The sequence below is a fragment of the Schistocerca nitens genome, chromosome 1, assembly GCF_023898315.1.
Source record: "Schistocerca nitens isolate TAMUIC-IGC-003100 chromosome 1, iqSchNite1.1, whole genome shotgun sequence".
Taxonomy (NCBI): Eukaryota; Metazoa; Arthropoda; class Insecta; order Orthoptera; family Acrididae; genus Schistocerca; species Schistocerca nitens.
In genome coordinates, this window is record NC_064614.1 from 155,562,776 (window position 1) to 155,581,358 (window position 18,583).

General features: G+C 41.7%; 1 protein-coding gene across 2 annotated transcripts in view; it reads left to right on the forward strand.

The window, feature by feature from the left end:
* The window catches only part of LOC126243886 (putative inorganic phosphate cotransporter), a 110,457-nt gene that overhangs the window by 45,396 nt on the left and 46,478 nt on the right, over window positions 1–18,583 (forward strand). For both annotated transcript variants that reach the window (XM_049948197.1, XM_049948196.1), the window contains one exon: window positions 16,804–16,891. In XM_049948197.1, the coding sequence (XP_049804154.1) occupies window positions 16,804–16,891 (88 nt within the window). The remainder of the gene's footprint in view (window positions 1–16,803; window positions 16,892–18,583) is intronic.

The following is an 18,583-nucleotide window of genomic DNA, read 5'->3' on the forward strand; positions in this document are numbered from 1 at the left end:
CAGGAAGTGTTTATTGTTTATATTGTCTATAAATCGCCAGTGGTTGAGGCTGTGAACTGTCTGTCGGTCTGTGCGTCTGTCTGTCGAGGAGGGATTCATACAATCAAATCTTTCCTTGAATTTGTGAAAAATGCAACAAACCAATTTCAGTAAGATAATGAATTTACTGAAATGACATGTCTCGGAATTCATTGTGTTGACAAAGATTTTTCGTTGTTTTTATTGCGTTGAATGCAACGTGCGGTGATCAACTATATTTTTGGTCTTTCCGTGCGGAGAGAAAACGCGTAGCGCCGATGGTGTACCGACTCTGAGCACCCCACGTACAGCTGCCCAAGGGAAAAACACGCCAATTCAAGACCTATTCCACACACTTCCGACGACTGTCGTTATTTATTAATCGTCATGGCGAATGTAAGGCGAACCGGAAACAGGACACTGCAAGTCTGTTGGAATCAGAGGTGTTCCTGGAATCAGAACAGCGTTGCCATTGAACTTTCCTACGAATATCGTTGCTCCAGTCACGCTGTTCATCTGCTTCACAGCTAATATTGTTCCACTGCACAGTTTCGGTTGGTTTAGACTGCACAACATGAATATCACCGAGCCGACCTTGAGCTGCAAATTGACTGGTGGCATTCCAAACACATCTATTGAATTCAGGAATTCAATTGCATAACTACAGACTTCATCTGGATCCGTAATGAAATCGATACAATTAAGCGATTTGACTGAGTTTTTTTGTTCATGCTGCCTAAGTCCTTATCTTTCGCTGCCAAAACGGCTTGTTCCCTCAACTAAACAATTTTTGTGATTTTCAGCAATATTACGGAACAGTTTCGTAATCAATCTTCTTTTGATGTTGTGAATAAAAAAGAAATAGCTGTAAATAAAATCAGGCCAGTGGAAGCGTCAACCGGAATTTTTCTATTGCCAGTGTCTAGTTATTGCTTGGAAAACACTTCTGCCGATCCTCCATTTTGTAACACAAATCGCATATTCGTTATTAACTTTAGAGTAATCACGTATCTCCACGAAGTCGATGACTTCAAGCAAACGTTTATTTCATCAGCAAGTGTTGATCTTGGAATGACCGGCAGCATTCGGCGAAAATCGTAGGCGAACAGAACCATCGTGCCCTAAAATGGGTCCAGATTATTGTGCAAATCTTTCAATGTACCGTTCGATCGAGTGTCAGAGACAGAGAACCTCGTGTTCCTGCTGCTAATGAGGCTAGTGTACCGTGCATTTGTTATATATTTTTACGAGCTTCCAAAAGGAGTCACTTATTTTCAGATACCTGTGTAGTTATTAGATTATTTTTGTGATTTCTTGAGTGGTCGAGTGGTTACTGAGCACAAACTTTTATTTTAATTTTAATAACAGCCTAGCGTACAGTACCGCCGTTGTTATCGACCCTCGTATCGTATAGGCTTTGTTTGTTTTTGTTAGTGTAGCTCAGTGTCGGTTAGATCGTCAGTGAGAGAGTACTTCGAAGTCCTGTTGCTAATAAGCTGAGTACACTGTTCGTTTGTTACGTATTTTTAAGGGTTTCAAACAAGAGCGACTGCAGTAATGGGAAGAACTGTGATTGCTGTGTACAGAGGCGAGCTGAGTTGGCGACCCTTCGCTCACAGCTCCAGGCTGCATTGGCTTCCATCACACAGCTTGAGACTACTGCCAAGGGGCATCGTTGTGGGGGGGTCGGACGCAGGGATGCGATGGATGTCGATGCCGTCCCACGTGTGCCCCGATAAGTCCACTGCTGTGGCCACCCCAGGTACTGCCTGCACTGAGGTTGACCCCTCACCTGCGGTCGAGTGGGAGATCATTCTAAAATCTGGCAGGCAGCGAAAAACTTTCCAAGGGGCCAATCACAGCGCCTCCCTGGTTCGCTTGACGAATAGGTTTCGGGCGTTATCTGTGGCTCACGATGTCACTAAGCCGGATGCAGTCGTCCACCCTGTTCCAGAGGAAGCTTCTCGGTCTGCAAGGTCTGGGCATTCACAGAGAGTGTATTTGCTGGTAGTTGGGAGCTCCAACGTTAGGCGCGTAATGAGGCCCCTTAGGAACGTGGCTGCCAAGGTGGGGAAGGAAGCAAATGTGCTCTCAATGTGCATACCGGGGGGAGTCATTCCGGATGTGAAAATGGTGCTTCCGGATGTCATGAATAGTACAGGGTGCAGCCAGCTGCAGTTGGTGACTCATGTCGGTACCAATGACGTGTGTCGCTTTGGATTAGAGGAGATTCTTTCTGAAATGGTTAAGACTGCCAGTCTTGCTTGCGAGATTAAGGCAGCTCACCATTTGCAGCGTCGTCGATAGAACCGACTGTGGTCCTTTGGTGCAGAGTCTCAGGCAGTTCTGTGGCCGTGTAGGCTGCAGATTCCTTGACTTACGCCTTCGGATGGTGGGTTTCTGGGTTCTACTTAATAGGTCAGGAGTCCACTACACACAGGAGGCGGCTATACGGGTAGTGGGGACTATGTGGAAGGGACTGGGCGGTTTTTTAGGTTAGAGGCTCTCAGGGAAACACAGCAAGGGCGTCCGTCTAAAACAGAGCAGATAAAACACAGTAAGGTAGTTGTAGAAACGATCGGTATTGTAGTCGTAAATTGTAGTAGCTGTGTTGGGAAAGAACCAGAGCTCCAAGCCCCAATAGAAAACACTGAAGCTAAAATAGTTATAGGTAAAGGAAGCTGACTAAAGCCAGAAATAAGTTCAGCCGATTTTTTTTTCAAACGATCTAACACTGTGCAAAAAGGTGGTGGAGTATTTATTGCTGCCAGAAGTAGTTTGCCTTGTAGCGAAATTGAAGTACATAGTTCCTGCGAAACTAGAGGTTATACCTGAGAATCAGACTATACTATTAATTGGATCGTTTTACCGACCCCCGACACAAAAGATATAGTTGCTCAACAGTTCAAGGAAAACGTGAGTCTCATTTCATATAGGTACCCACTCATACAATTATAGTCGGTGGAGTCTTCAATCTACCCTCGATGTGCTGGAAAAATTACACGTTTAAAGCCGGCGGCAAGCATAAAACGTCAACCGAAATTGCATTGAATGCTTTATCAGAAAATTATTTTTAACAATTAGTTCATGAGCCCACTCGAAGCGTAAATGGTTGCGAAAGCATACTTGACCTCATAGCAACAAATAATCCTGGACAAATAGTGAGTATCGTGACGAATACAGGGATTAGCGACCACAAAGCAGTTGCTGCTAGGCTGAATACCGTAACTCCTACAACCATCAAAAAGAAGCGCAAAGTATATCTATTTAAAAAAGCTGATAAAAATGCTCTTAACGCCTTTTTTAAGAGCCAGTATTCACTCCTTCCGATCTGATACTGTAAGTGTAGAAAAGATGTGGAATGATTTCAAAGAGATAGTATCGATAGCAATTGACAGATATATACCGCAAAAATTAATAAGTGGTGGTACTGATTCCCCATGGCACACAAAAAGGGTCAGATCGCTGTTGCAGAAGCAGCGAAAAAATCATGCCAAATTTAAAAGAACGCAAAATCCCCAAAACTGGCAAAGTTTTGCAGAAGTTCGAAATATAGCACGTACTTCAATGCGAGACGCTTTTAATAATTTCGATAACGATATTCTGTCTCGAAATCTGATAGCAAATCCAAAGAGATTCTGGTCATACATAAAGCACACCAGTGGTAAGGCGTAATCAATACCTTCGCTGCGCGATGACAACGGTGAAGTCACTGATGACAGTGCTACTAAAGCTTAGTTATTAAACATGGTGTTCCGAAACTCCTTCACCGAAGAAGACGAAGTAAATATTCCTGAATTCCAATCAAGAACAACTGCCAAGATGAGAAACATAGAAGTAGATATCCTTGGTGTAACAAAGCAGCTTAAATCACTTAATAAAGCCAAGGCCTCCGGTTCAAATTGTATACCAGTCAGGTTCCTCTCAGAGTATGCTGATACAATAGCTCCATATTTCGCAGTTATATGCAACGGATCGTTCACAGAAAGATCCGTAGCTAAAGACTTAAAACTGTTCAAGTCACACCAATACCCAAAAAGGGAAGTAGGAGTAATCCGCTGAATTACAGGCCTATATCACTAACTTCTATTTGCAGTAGGGTTTTGGAACATATACTGTGTTCGAAGAAAACTATTTATTGACACATAGTCAGCACGGATCCAGAAAATATCGTTCCTGCGAAATACAACTAGCTCTTTATACTCATGAAGTAATGAGTGCTATCGACAGGGGATGTCAAATGGATTCCATATTTTTAGTTTTCCAGAAGGTTTTCGACACCGTTCCTCAAAAGAGTCTTCTAACCAAACAGCGTGCCGACGGAATATCGCTTCAGTTGTGCTACTGGATTCGTGATTTCCTGTCAGAAAGGTTACAGTTCGTAGTAATAGACAGAAAGTCATCCAGTAAAACAAAAGTAATATCCGGCGTTTCCCAAGGAAGTGTTATGGGCCCTCTATTGTTCCTGATCCATATTAACGACATTGGAGATAATCTGAGTAGCCGTCTTAGATTGTTTGCAGATGATGCTGTCATTTACCGTCTTGTAAAGTCATCAGATGACCAAAACGAATTGCAAAATGATTTAGATAAGATATCTGTATGGTGCGAAAAGTGGCCATTGACCCTGAATAAAGAAAAGTGTGACTTATAAAGAAGAGTACTAAACGAAATCAGCTAAATTTCGATTAAGCGATAAGTCACACAAATATGAGGGCTGTAAATTTAACTAACTACTTTGGGATCACAATTACAAATAACCTAAACTGGAACGATCACGTAGATAATGTTGATGGTAGAGCAAGCCAAAGATTGTGATTCATTGACAGAACACTTAGAAGGTGCAACAGGTCTATTAAAGGGACTGCTTACACAACGCTTGTCCGCCCTATTCTGGAGTATTGATGTGCGGTGTGGGATGCGCATCAGGTGGGACAGACGGATGACATCGAAAAAGTACACAGAAGGGCAACTCGTTTTGTATTATCGAGAAATAGGGGAGATACAAGACATGATACGTGAATTGGAGTGGCAGTCATTAAAACAAAGGCGTTTTTCTAATGAATTCCTCTCGGGTTATCAGCCGAGTAGTGGCGTCGTCTTGATGAGTTTCGTACCCATCATCTTCTGGCGAAGATAATGGGCACGAAAATCATTGGAACGTTGCGACGAGACGACGCCACCACTCGGCTGATAACCTGAGAAGAATTCATCAGTGGAATACGCCGAGAAAGACTGCAATCGCGTAAAGGCGTTTTTCGTTGCGACGGGATCATCTCATGAAATTTCAATCGCCAGTTTTTTCCTCCTATTGCGAAAACATTCTGTTGGCACACACCTACATAGGGCTCACGATAAAATCACGATAAAATGATCATCACGATAAAATAAGATAAATCATTGCTCGCACAGAAAAATTTAAGTGCTCGCTTTTCCCGCACGCCGTTTGAGAGTTGAACGGTAAACAGACAGCTTGAAGGTGGTCCATTGAACCCTGTGCCAGGCACTTTACTGTGAATTGCAGAGTAATCACGTAGATGTAGATGCAGAGTACCCCCAATGCTTGTTTGGGCGCTGCTCTACACTCATCCCAAATGATTATTTCGTAATTCTGTGGTAGTTTTGCCGATGCTGAATTTTTGCGAGTGTTGCACGTCGACTCATCTATCGCTTGCAAATTCAGTGGTAGTTTGAGAGCAGAATGAACTGTTCGTGCTCCTTTTAACAATTTGGCAGCGATCCCAGATGTTGCTACGGCCAGCACTATTTGACTTTGTGCGCGAATCTAAGCTAAACTCAATGAAATTATTAACGTTTTGACAGTTCCTCCAGGTGCATCGAGGCAGAAGATTTCTCCATATCTGTCGTTGACTACTGTCATCAATTCATCAATGTTTCGTACGCGGTTTTATGCTGCTGATTAAAAAAATGGACCTGTGTTCGCTCTGACTGACTTAAAGCATTTGGATCGTACTGCCGTTTTCGTTCAGTTTCTCGATTGTATGGAGAGCGCATGGGGCGATTCGGTGCTGGTATTCCTAATTCGTGCAACATCTTTTCGAACCTCGTCTGGCGCAAATCCTCTATAGAAGTCAATGCCTCGTTGTAGCTCTTTGGGTAAAATTCAAGTTCGTAATACGCTATTGTCATACGCACTCGATGCAGGATGTCTTCAGCCATATTATATTGTCTTTGTGTTTGACCCACAAATGAGCATGTTCTACGTGATGGCAAAAAGTGATCGCATTTGATGCGCAGTACACGAAATAACAGCATCAGCGAGTGTGTGATCTCAATGAATCTCATCCTTGAGCAAGTATAAACATTGACAGACTTGTCGATATATAGCACACAATACGCCATTGACAGTTCTTAAAAATTCAAATGAATTCGGTCCACGAACATTAAACAATAACAAACGCAGATTAAAACATTTTTCATTGCTCGAATGGCCAATCCATTGGTTGAGTAAACATTCACGTATCCGGGAACAGGTTTTCGGTGTTTCTGACATCGGAATTTTTTTGATGACACGTTCTACGTGAAATAACTCGGCGTCTCCGAGTAAAGTAGTGTTCTTGCAAATGGATGACTTGCGCATTTCGTGAAGAAGCTTGTCAGCCTTGTCGCCGGTGGTCCTTTAGCTCTCTGCGCTGCGTTTGCTGCCATGAAATAAACTTGTTGTCCACTCTCGAGGTGAACAGGTTAATGGTCCACAGTGGGATGACGGTCACGTATGGAGAATGAAAAGATTCTCCAAACCGCCTCATTGCTGCTGCCATATGTTCTCATCTGATATTCCGAAACTTCATCGTTGGCACCAGGAGCTGCAATATCAAATAGAGCCATGTCGCTTCATTTCGTGACATACTTATTTGATGGATTTGACAGAATTTCGCAATGCAATTTGAATCTTTTGAAAATTAGAGGCTTTTATGGAAGAATCCAGCTATTGCCAACTACAACGTCCTTATTTTTGATTTCCAGCGTTATTGCTATGTCGTTATCCTGTGCAGAGAGACCACAATACAGGGGGTAACCGTCACTGCCTATGAATGTGTCAGCCAATAAAGACGCGGATAACGATTGGAGCATTTGTTTTCGATCAAGCACAGTGATTCCCGGTTGTCATCGCCATGCTGTCCATGAATCGTATTCGTAGTCAGTACCTCAGACAACTCTGGATCTTTTTCGGGATCTGGAATCAACGCGCAAATGAAAGCGTCATATTCATTCGTTCTTGTTTTCTCGATCATCCACAGGAGAATATGTGCATGGCTCAGTCCTATTCCCTGCCAGTCCCCAGAGTACATGGAATATCGCACGTCCCCAAAGACATGATATCTGGTAATGAAGTCTAAAGGCACCTTGTGAATACTCGTGCTGCAATATCATGGTGATCTCTGGACTGCTGACTGTGTAGTACCAGCTGCGTGATTTCGATCCATTTTGCGTTGCAAGTCAAAGTGATGAATTAGTCTAGTCGACCGTATTGGCACTTGTAACATACGTCACTGAAAAAATGGTAGTCGGCTGTCATTGTTTGCATTTCCAGCTACATTCACGATATCAAGCAGATGAATGTATTCTGCTGTATGCAATGTTTTCTGATTGAAACTTTATATGTCACACGATCCATTTCGATTTTGATGTACACTTGACAGCAAAAAAAGTGGGCCACTGCCGAATACAACCAACATAACGTAGCTGTGTTGCAGGTCCTCTAATCACCTAAACCCCATGGGGTACAGTCGTTTGACTACACACAATGGGTACCGCAAGAGACTACTAGAGAACAAAGGTCTTTATGGCAGCCAGTCTAAGCGTCAACTAATATCGTCATAAAAAACATATTAGAAAACACGTTCTTAGCGATGAGACACCCCATAACACTCATAAACTAACCTTAATTACAACAAGTGACATTCCAAAAGATCTGAGAAAATGGATTATTTTACATATATCGTACAGTAATCCTTAATCAAAATTAAATACTTGAGACGATATATGGAGTTACAAAGCTGTATGGCAATTGGAAAAATGTTTTTCGCTCTCGAAAAGGTTTTCCATCCACGTGCTGAACGTCACTCAACGGCGAGCGGCTATGGAAACTGGATATTGGACGACCCAGTAAAAAAACGTGATTAACGGCAACAAGCACTCTACGGAAATCTCAACAAAAAAATGGTTCAAATGGCTCTGAGCACTATGGGACTCAACTGCTGAGGTCATTAGTCCCCTAGAACTTAGAACTAGTTAAACCTAACTAACCTAAGGACATCACACACATCCATGCCCGAGGCAGGATTCGAACCTGCGACCGTAGCGGTCTCGCGGTTCCAGACTGCAGCGCCAGAACCGCGCGGCCACTTCGGCCGGCGAAATCTCAACATTAACAGCGAATCGCCAGTAATATCATTGTCCTCGTAACACATCAACAGCTACGTGTACACAAATTTGAACTTTAAATGACATGACCAACGTCTTCGTTCTGGACCTGGATTCAAACCCAACAGCTATTGCCATTGCTTACCAAGCTAAGCTTTGTTTGTGCCTAATTGAGACCCGATCACTAGGCATAAAGAGACGTGAAATATAGACGTTTGCACCAGTATTAGTTAGCAATTCAGATCCTGATAATAAATGACGAAAATGTTTGTACTGAACCGGGAATCCTGTCACAACAGTTACCTTCCTTGGGGCTACCCCCAACGACGTTTAATATGGTGTCATTCACAAGGAACAAGGTATGCTCATGTTTAAAACTGAAATGCCATCATTTTAAAGATTGTGACAGGGATGCGAACCCAGCACCTAATCGGATTGTTAACGAAGTACGTAAAATCAGAAATCAAATGTTTTCACCAATAGCGAGATGCTGGAACCTTAAATGACGATAGAATTGTTTTTGCCTGACTGGGATTCGAACCCAGCATCTAGCGCCGTCGTTTTCTAGCCAGGAACAGACGATAAATAGCTATTGTTGGTTCACCAGTAGCGAGATGTGCGCATGTTTAGTTAGACATCAAGCGACGAAAAGTTCTGTGCTGAATGGAATTCAAACCCCGCACACGTGGTCATGAAGACACTTTAACTATCAAATTATTTTCCAATAATAGTTAGGAGTGGCATATTTGTACTTTCAATGATGTGATGGAAAATACTCTGCTGGCTAGAAGTTGAATCCACAACATATCGTTGTTGGTGATCACAACGAACACAACGTCAAATCCAAATCCGTTTCCGCCAGTGGGATGGAGAGGAATGTTTGAACTTGAAAAGATGTAAGGAAACGTTTGATCTTGTAATGTTGTGATAAAAAGCTCATCATGTGGCTGTGAGTTGAAACGAACACGTTACAGCTGACACCGCACGAAGAGACGTTGAAAATGCAAGTATTTTTTACTAGTAGTTCGGAGTGCACATGCTAGGGCTTGAAACGAAATAATGAATATTTTGTGCTGATCAGGATTCGAAACCAGATAAGTGCTTTTCGAGGAGGCCCAGAAGAGTTTGCAATCTTGGGGAACACAGTGAAATCGAATTCGACTCCCAGTCCAGCACCACAGTTTTCAACGTCTCAGTTTCAAATAAAGTAAGAGCTTTGTGAACTTACATGGCCATTGGTTCATTAAATGAAATACGTTTTCTAGTTTACGGCGGCTTGCCGGTGACAGAGTATGTGCCTTCCAGTGTTTCTCCATCTGTCACAGCTCAAACGAATGCCGCTCTGCCCCAGTCGGCAGCGAAGGGATGTTATCTTTACTGAGGATATTGAACGACGGAGCTTACTGGCGTTCTGCACTTGGGGTTACTAGGGGTGAAGGAGAGTTACTTGTGTGTGTTAAAAATCTACGCCAGACGTGAGATGTGAACCTACACGTTTTACACATCAATACAAGATTAATCCACCAGGTCACAGAAGCCACTGCCAAGCACATAATTATGACTTGCAGAGTATTCATTTGAATGTAGATGCAGATGTCAAGGGACGGGTAACAGGAAGGAGGGCGGGATCTGGGAAAGAATAGAAGTGCAGAAGTGCAAAATATAAGCGTGAAAGGCTTGCAAAGTATTGCTTACTTAGATGTGTGCCACAGTTCGTTTTATCTTAGGACCGAGAGATAAGGAAGGACTGTTTTCAGAACGAAGAATGGGTTATAGGGAAGGGGAGATCAAAGAATACGGTTTATACACTCCTGGAAATGGAAAAAAGAACACATTGTCACCGGTGTGTCAGACCCACCATACTTGCTCCGGACACTGCGAGAGGGCTGTACAAGCAATGATCACACGCACGGCACAGCGGACACACCAGGAACCGCGGTGTTGGCCGTCGAATGGCGCTAGCTGCGCAGCATTTGTGCACCGCCGCCGTCAGTGTCAGCCAGTTTGCCGTGGCATACGGAGCTCCATCGCAGTCTTTAACACTGGTAGCATGCCGCGACAGCGTGGACGTGAACCGTATGTGCAGTTGACGGACTTTGAGCGAGTGCGTATAGTGGGCATGCGGGAGGCCGGGTGGACGTACCGCCGAATTGCTCAACACGTGGGGCGTGAGGTCTCCACAGTACATCGATGTTGTCGCCAGTGGTCGGCGGAAGGTGCACATGCCCGTCGACCTGGGACCGGACCGCAGCGACGCACGGATGCACGCCAAGACCGTAGAATCCTATGCAGTGCCGTAGAATCCTACGCAGTGCCGTAGGGGACTGCACCGCCACTTCCCAGCAAATTTGGGACACTGTTGCTCCTGGGGTATCGGCGAGGACCATTCGCAACCGCCTCCATGAAGCTGGGCTACGGTCCCGCACACCGTTAGGCCGTCTTCCGCTCACGCCCCAACATCGTGCAGCCCGCCTCCAGTGGTGTCGCGACAGGCGTGAATGGAGGGACGAATGGAGACGTGTCGTCTTCAGCGATGAGAGTCGCTTCTGCCTTGGTGCCAATGATGGTCGTATGCGTGTTTGGCGCCGTGCAGGTGAGCGCCACAATCAGGACTGCATACGACCGAGGCACACAGGGCCAACACCCGGCATCATGGTGTGGGGAGCGATCTCCTACCCTGGCCGTACACCACTGGTGATCGTCGAGGGGACACTGAATAGTGCACGGTACATCCAAACCGTCATCGAACCCATCGTTCTACCATTCCTAGACCGGCAAGGGAACTTGCTGTTCCAACAGGACAATGCACGTCCGCATGTATCCCGTGCCACCCAACGTGCTCTAGAAGGTGTAAGTCAACTACCCTGGCCAGCAAGATCTCCGGATCTGTCCCCCATTGAGCATGTTTGGGACTGGATGAAGCGTCGTCTCACGCGGTCTGCACGTCCAGCACGAACGCTGGTCCAACTGAGGCGCCAGGTGGAAATGGCATGGCAAGCCGTTCCACAGGACTACATCCAGCATCTCTACGATCGTCTCCATGGGAGAATAGCAGCCTGCATTGCTGCGAAAGGTGGATATACACTGTACTAGTGCCGACATTGTGCATGCTCTGTTGCCTGTGTCTATGTGCCTGTGGTTCTGTCAGTGTGATCATGTGATGTATCTGACCCCAGGAACGTGTCAATAAAGTTTCCCCTTCCTGGGACAATGAATTCACGGTGTTCTTATTTCAATTTCCAGGAGTGTAGTTGTTCAGAGGAATGATAGAGAGTAAAGACAGCAGCAATTAAAAGAGAAAATTATTTTATCGTGATGATCATTTCTTCCTATGTAGGTGGGTGCCAACAGAATGTTTTCGCAGTCGGAGGAGAAAACTGGCGATTGAAATTTCATGAGAAGATCCCGTCGCAACGAAAAACACCTTTGTTTTAATGATTGCCACTCCAATTCACGTATCATGTCTGTGACACTATCTCCCCTATTTCTCGATAATACAAAACGAGCTGCCCTTCTTTGTACTTTTTCGATATCATCCGTCAGTCCCCACTTGATGCGGATCCCACACCGCACAGCAGTACTCCAGAATAGGGCGGACAAGCGTAGTGTAAGCAGTCTCTTTGGTAGACCTGTTGCACCCTATAAGTGTTCTGCCAATGAATCGCAGTCTTTGGTTTGCTCTACCCACAATATTATCTATGTGACCGTTCCAGTTTAGGTTATTTGAAATTGTAATCCCTAAGTATTTAGTTGAATTTACAGCCCTCAGATTTGTGTGACTTATAGCGAACTCGATTGTATCTGATGTTACGGAGTCATAATGGATCTCGCTCGAAAAATTCTTATTCGATTTGCCTCCAAGCGCTGTCTACGCTCTTTGTCAATCTCATTGAGTCGACGACCATGTAGTTGATTTGCGCTGCGTATAAGCCAATCGATATTTCAACACCACATTGATGGCATTGTTTCCAAAGAAATTAATCAAAAACTGAAGTCAAGTGTTTGTAACACACCAAATTACCACGAACTGACGTGAATCCAGTCTTTGCAACACACCAAAGATTTTATCAGCACCAGTAACATACCGAATTATCGCTTTCAGTAGTATTTTTTTTTTTTTTTGCTACGCATCAATATTCAATGCGAACATTGTCGTTGTTATCAAAACATGCAACAGTAGAACTGTAAATTTGAACGTCATACTTATTTTTTATCAATTAATGTGCAGCGTAACTATCAAATCGACCGTCACGTTTCTTTCATCAAGATTTTCATACAAAAATATCATCCAAATTTCCGACTTTTCAGGTGGATTTTCTTTCATACAAACCTTGTACCAGCAGTTACGGACAAAACAAAAAAAGCAGCTAAACCGCTAGAGTCGTTCTGAAGTGACGATCTTTCATACACACCGCAGTTGATTTTTATTTACATAGATGTCTTTAACCCAAAATGGAAAACGTCTTCATTCAAATGTTCTGGAGGAGTATTCCAAAAACGCAATAAGCGAATCACCTACACTCTTCTCTAAACATAGAAACACATTATCTTCATTCAGAACAACTTGATTAATTTTATCATTCATTTGTCAAACTTTCTGCACTTCTTATAGACATCTTTCTAAAAGTATCAGAATTAACAGAACTTACCATTGTCAATTTGTTTCCAAAGATATCTTCAGTTCCAAATCATATTCCTTCTTTTAGTTACATAAGAAATTAGAAATTTATTGCAACTAACTAGAAAGGATGGAAGTGACAAAAAGTGATTACTAAGAAAGTGAGACCACAGATATCTGATAATTTGGACTTTATTCAGTAACTTACCACAAATGTGCAGAACAGTCATACTTACTGTTTTGCTGTTGTGTTGTACAATCACATGTGAGAAAAAAGCAGAAAAATATCATACATCACCATTTTTAAAATTATTCATCTACATTTCAATTTGTTTGTGCATCTGCAAGAATTCTGAAACTTGTATAGTTAGAAAAAGTTAAAAAACAGTCGAAATTCAATGTCTTGACCTTAATTTCTTTGTACAATATTTAATGAAAATTAAAAACATATATTATTCTTTGATATTTGTATTATATTATATTACATAATTCTTTAGCAAATATATCTCTATTAAAGGTACTTCCATTCATTTAATTCTTATGTAGTCCTACTGCTAAGAGGAAACGCCTATTTTTACTGATAATCTAATTCAGTGACGTAGAAATTAGAGTTTGTTTGATACACTGTAAGCGTTTCACAGTAAATCATTGTCTGTGACACATAAAATGTCATTTTATGATATTAATACAACAAGAAGTAGAAATCGTTATTTTAAGGGTAAATGATAGTGACTGGAGATGAAACGGATATGCAACAGCTATCCAGTATCAGTCCTGTCTGGCGCAGTTTACTCTCTGGCTGGATACCAGATTGTACGCCAAAATCTGAAGGATACTGGGTTTTCCATAAATTATGAAAATGTAATAAAATCGACTTTATTTAGTTCACATACAAGATACTCTTAAGAGAGTAGACGTGGAATATCTTCACATCAAAATACCGATAAAAATTTTATTTTAACAAAAGGATAAATTAGTATTCATACTATTGACACAGTTGCAAGCCACTCAAAGATAAATTCTGGCAACTTTATCAAATTCTGGCATTGCGCGGCATTAGCTGACCACCAAATACCAGGGTCATGATCGTGAATGATTCGAACTATCTTCAAATAACAGTTAATCTCAGTTGCACTCGTGTTTGCTTCTTGACCATCAAACTGACTATTATTATTTTCATTTACCAACAAATTAAAGAAATCCCAAAAAGTGTCGTGAGCTTTACGAGTCATAGTTGATTCAACCTTGTCTGCTCTACTTCTGTCAACTGGCATTGCTAATGGTGGAAAATTCTTCGCAGAATTCGTATAAGACCGTCTGTTGAGCTCTTTCAGTTTAAACAATCCCCAAGCAATATGTGTTGAATTTTACATGTAGGAAGCTTGCTGTCAAGTAATCTGGATATTCATTTAAGCTGAAACGACTTTCTAATCCAGCTCTCGTCTGCCGTGAGTGAGAGGTCCTTTGTGCTGTTTCAACCTTACATAAATACTGATTTAATGTCATAAAATGTACTTTTACTGGGGATAGGCAGGAGAGACGAGAACTTATTTTTGTTATTTCTTCGAGTTCTTCAAAAGCTTAACTCACTTCTCCATCAAAAACTACTCATGAGACATCAAATTAATAAGCGTATCACGAATAGCCACATGCAGTGACACAGCCTGTTTTTGTTTCAATAGGCGCTCTACCACATAAAAGATGGAATTCCCTCCCCTGCTGACATCTTCTCCTTCTACTTCAGATTGGACCTTCAATGACTTAGTTATAATCCTCTGAAGCGAATTGATGGAACATCTAGAAGAATTATACTCAGCTTCCAGAGCAACTTTGTCTTTATCATTAATGAGTAAATGCATTTTTCTTTGGAAAATATCCCTGCGATCTGTGACAGAATAAAGCTTCTTTATGACACAAGAAGAGGCAGCCAGAGCTATAATTAAAATGGATGTTTATTTAGTCCGTGACCGGTTTCGGGCTGCAATCAATCTCAAACCAACCAAGTTTGCAGAGTAAAAGATTCAGCACAATACGTTTCTACAGTGTTCTTGGACACTAGATAGAACAGCCAATGGAAGTCGCTCTTTCATTTCTAGTTGTCGTGGCTACCCCATCAGCAAATGGCTTAATAACTACAGCGTCTTTTAAGTGGCTGGCTTTCAAGTGAACATCCATGTCTGTTACCCCCGTTATTAACACTCCATCATCCACAAGAGTGGTAAGTTACATCCTCATGCGCCGCTGAAGTGATGTAGTGTTCTTCCTCCAGTTCTCTGTCGTGTCCACCACTTGAGCATGACCTTGACTAGGCTGCGGTTTTGCAGGCCATGGTGTTACAGTGTGACCAACTAAAACTGGCCTCCCATCAAGTGATGCTTCCATCCTGTTTCTACATAACTTACGGATGCAAATTTACGTAAGGGAGGAATTCTTGTCACTCTCGATGCCACATGTATTAAATCTCAACAAGTGAAATATACACACAAAAGCCCGTCCCATGTGCAAATCCAGAGCCTTGGAACACTATAAATGACACGTACAACTGAGGCACCCGACATGTAAGGTGTCCAAAATCACGAAGCCTTACAACATCCATTTTAGTTGCAACTCTGGCTCTCTCTTGTTACATCACAATCTAAAAATGAGTTGCTGTCCCACTATACCCAACACGCTAGAGTTATGTAAGCTTCTTTGCTGTATTTTCTCCATCTCGAGAATCTTGATAAGGCTTCACACCAAGAACTCCATGTTTCAGCTCCGATATGAAGCTTGTTCTAGGTTTCTTGTAAATCCGGTCCTTTCTATGGTAGATAATGGTTCATTGCATAGTGCAATCATATCTGTGTTAAATAATAATATTTTTTTGCCTTTTACGTTGTGTACGACCCAAATCAATTTGCTTTCAAAATATTCTAGCATAGTTATTTTTGTTGAAGACGAATTTGTGTTGAGGGTGGCTGAAAACGGTGAAGCGCCGATGGAGGCTGTAACTTTATTAACTGCTTGAAATTTATCTGGATGTTTTGTTGTCAAGTGATTTTTCATGGCTGAAGTAGCTATTGGAGAAACACAATATGTCATTAGGCTTAAGGTATATTAGATATTTTCTATTACTTTAAGTGGTTTCTTATAACTACATTTTGCAAAAACATGTACGTATCCAAAACAATTTTAAATAAACTGAATATTCGATAAACAGAAACCCACTCAACTATATCGGCAGTCACATATATGGGCAAACATCTTGTTCATCAGTGTAATAAAACAATTCAAAATAAAAGAAGAGAAACTAGTTCGTTGTTACTTATCTGCTTTTTTTACTTCCCCACTACGAAAAATTTCAATTGCCATACGGCCGATCTCTCCTTTACCGATGAGAATTTTTATGATTCAACTTCCAATGAACGAATCATTTTCAGATATAACATCAAATTACAGAAAGTTAAAAGAAATCACGTTTTTTTAAGAAATCAAATAGCTGAGTCACTCAAACCGATATGTCATTCGTTCGCTTCATTGATGAACGACGATGCCCGAATTCACCCGAATCTGCCGGATTGTCTGCGCCTGACCTCTGTGGGCTCACTCACTCTACACGTTACGACATGCTCCTTGAAAATGTTCCACCGAATATCGGCGGAACATCCAGCTAACAGGACGGCCGGACAACTGGTATCCCGCCAAAGAGCTATCCGTTTCATCTCTGGTAATGACAGTACTGTTGCGATGTTCCTTTTTCCCTAACTTTTGTCTTACCATACGTTTCCTTGGTATTTTAGGGTTTCGTATTCCCATGCACACATTCCTTGCTGGCAAAATGGATCCCACCCAAAGAAAGTGATGTTTTGGGAACAGCTGTTTACACAGGTGACATATGTTCAGTATGCCTATTTAATTTGATTGTTACGGTTTTATGTGTATATAGTTTCAACGCAAGTGAAAGATGTATGGACAGTGTTGAGAAATCTTTTACTAGCTCAGTGAAAAGTATGAGAAACATTCTACTATTCAAACCTAGTATAGTAAGACAATGGTAACCCTGATCTACGCTAGGTGGTGTAACGAGTTCATCTTATTGAGAATATTTCTTTTTGTAAACATCCCATGATTTATTGAGGACAATGTAGTTGCATTGAAAGACGTTTTGACTCTATCTTCGTTCAAGATCTTGTAAAAATGTTGAATATGGAAATAAAATACGTTGCCTAACTAGCTAGCACAAAGAAAATGGTAACCAGCAAATAACAACATGATGTGGAAAACAAAACTTACTTGACTTACAGTAGAATTAATATAAGCAGAATCATCCGTCTCCTCGTTTGAATTGAAATCTAGAGTGTTAATGTCATCATCAAAACAGTCAGAATCACTGGAATCACCACACAATTCACTTAAAATTACAAAAATATTAGAAGTTCCCTCACTGTATTGGTAGCACAATCTTGATTTGTTTCTGTGGGAATCCACATACGCCGGTGAGAAACAATGGTAACTCACAAATTCAAAATGGAGGCAGCAGCGGATTGCAGTGATGGAAGTTGTGATATTTTTGTAATTTTAAGTGAATTATGTGGTGATTCCAGTGATTCTGACTGTTTCGATGATGACATTAATGATCCAGATTTCAATTTAAATGAGAGATGGAAGATTCTGCGTTTATTAATTCTACTGCAAGTCAAGTAAGTTTTGTTTTCCACATCGTCTTGCTATTTGCTGGTTACCATTATCTTTGTGATAGCTAGTTAGGCTACGTATTTTATTTCCATATTCAACATTTTTACAAGATCTTGATACGAATATAGAGTCAACACGTCTTTCAATGCAACTACATTGTCCACAGTAAATCATGGGATGTTTACAAAAAGAAATATTCTCGTATTTGTGGGTTAATATTTTATTCATCTTATTATTTATGGGGTTACCATTTTATTGGTTAACAGCACTTTTTTAATATTACACTATCCATACAAAAATTTGTTCTTAATAGAATGAAGACGATCGCAACAGAACCGACCCTGGGATTAAAGACGTCGCAATGGAAACATCGGGAAAAAGAAAAAAGCTAGTGAAGAAACAGCAACAGAAGAAACTTGCAGGAATAGTGTACTTGAGTATACTACAAAAGAAGGTATAGTGGTCCAGGCGAGAAATTTACTTGGGGCTTCCTGTAAATGTTCTAAAACGTGTTTGAACGGATTGGGGAGAAGCTTATACAGAGTATAAACAAGTCATTCTGGAACAGTGGGGCTTCAATAGACAAAATGATTAGTTGTTTGGTTCAATGCGGCTAGAACCCATAAAAAGAAGAAATACAGGCAATGAAATTAGCAAGCGTAACAATACTGTACGGAACAATGTTATAAAAGATGGCAGAAGCACTGGTGGCTGCATCCATGGTTTGCAGCACAACAGAGGTAGAGTAGAAAAAAATTCAAAATGCGAACAGGGGCTACTACTCTACCGAGGCAAACACAGGAATAGACCACGTGCGTACTCACAGGAAGACGTGCAGTTTGTCGAAAAACATATAAAAGGTATTCCAAAATACAAAAGTCAATA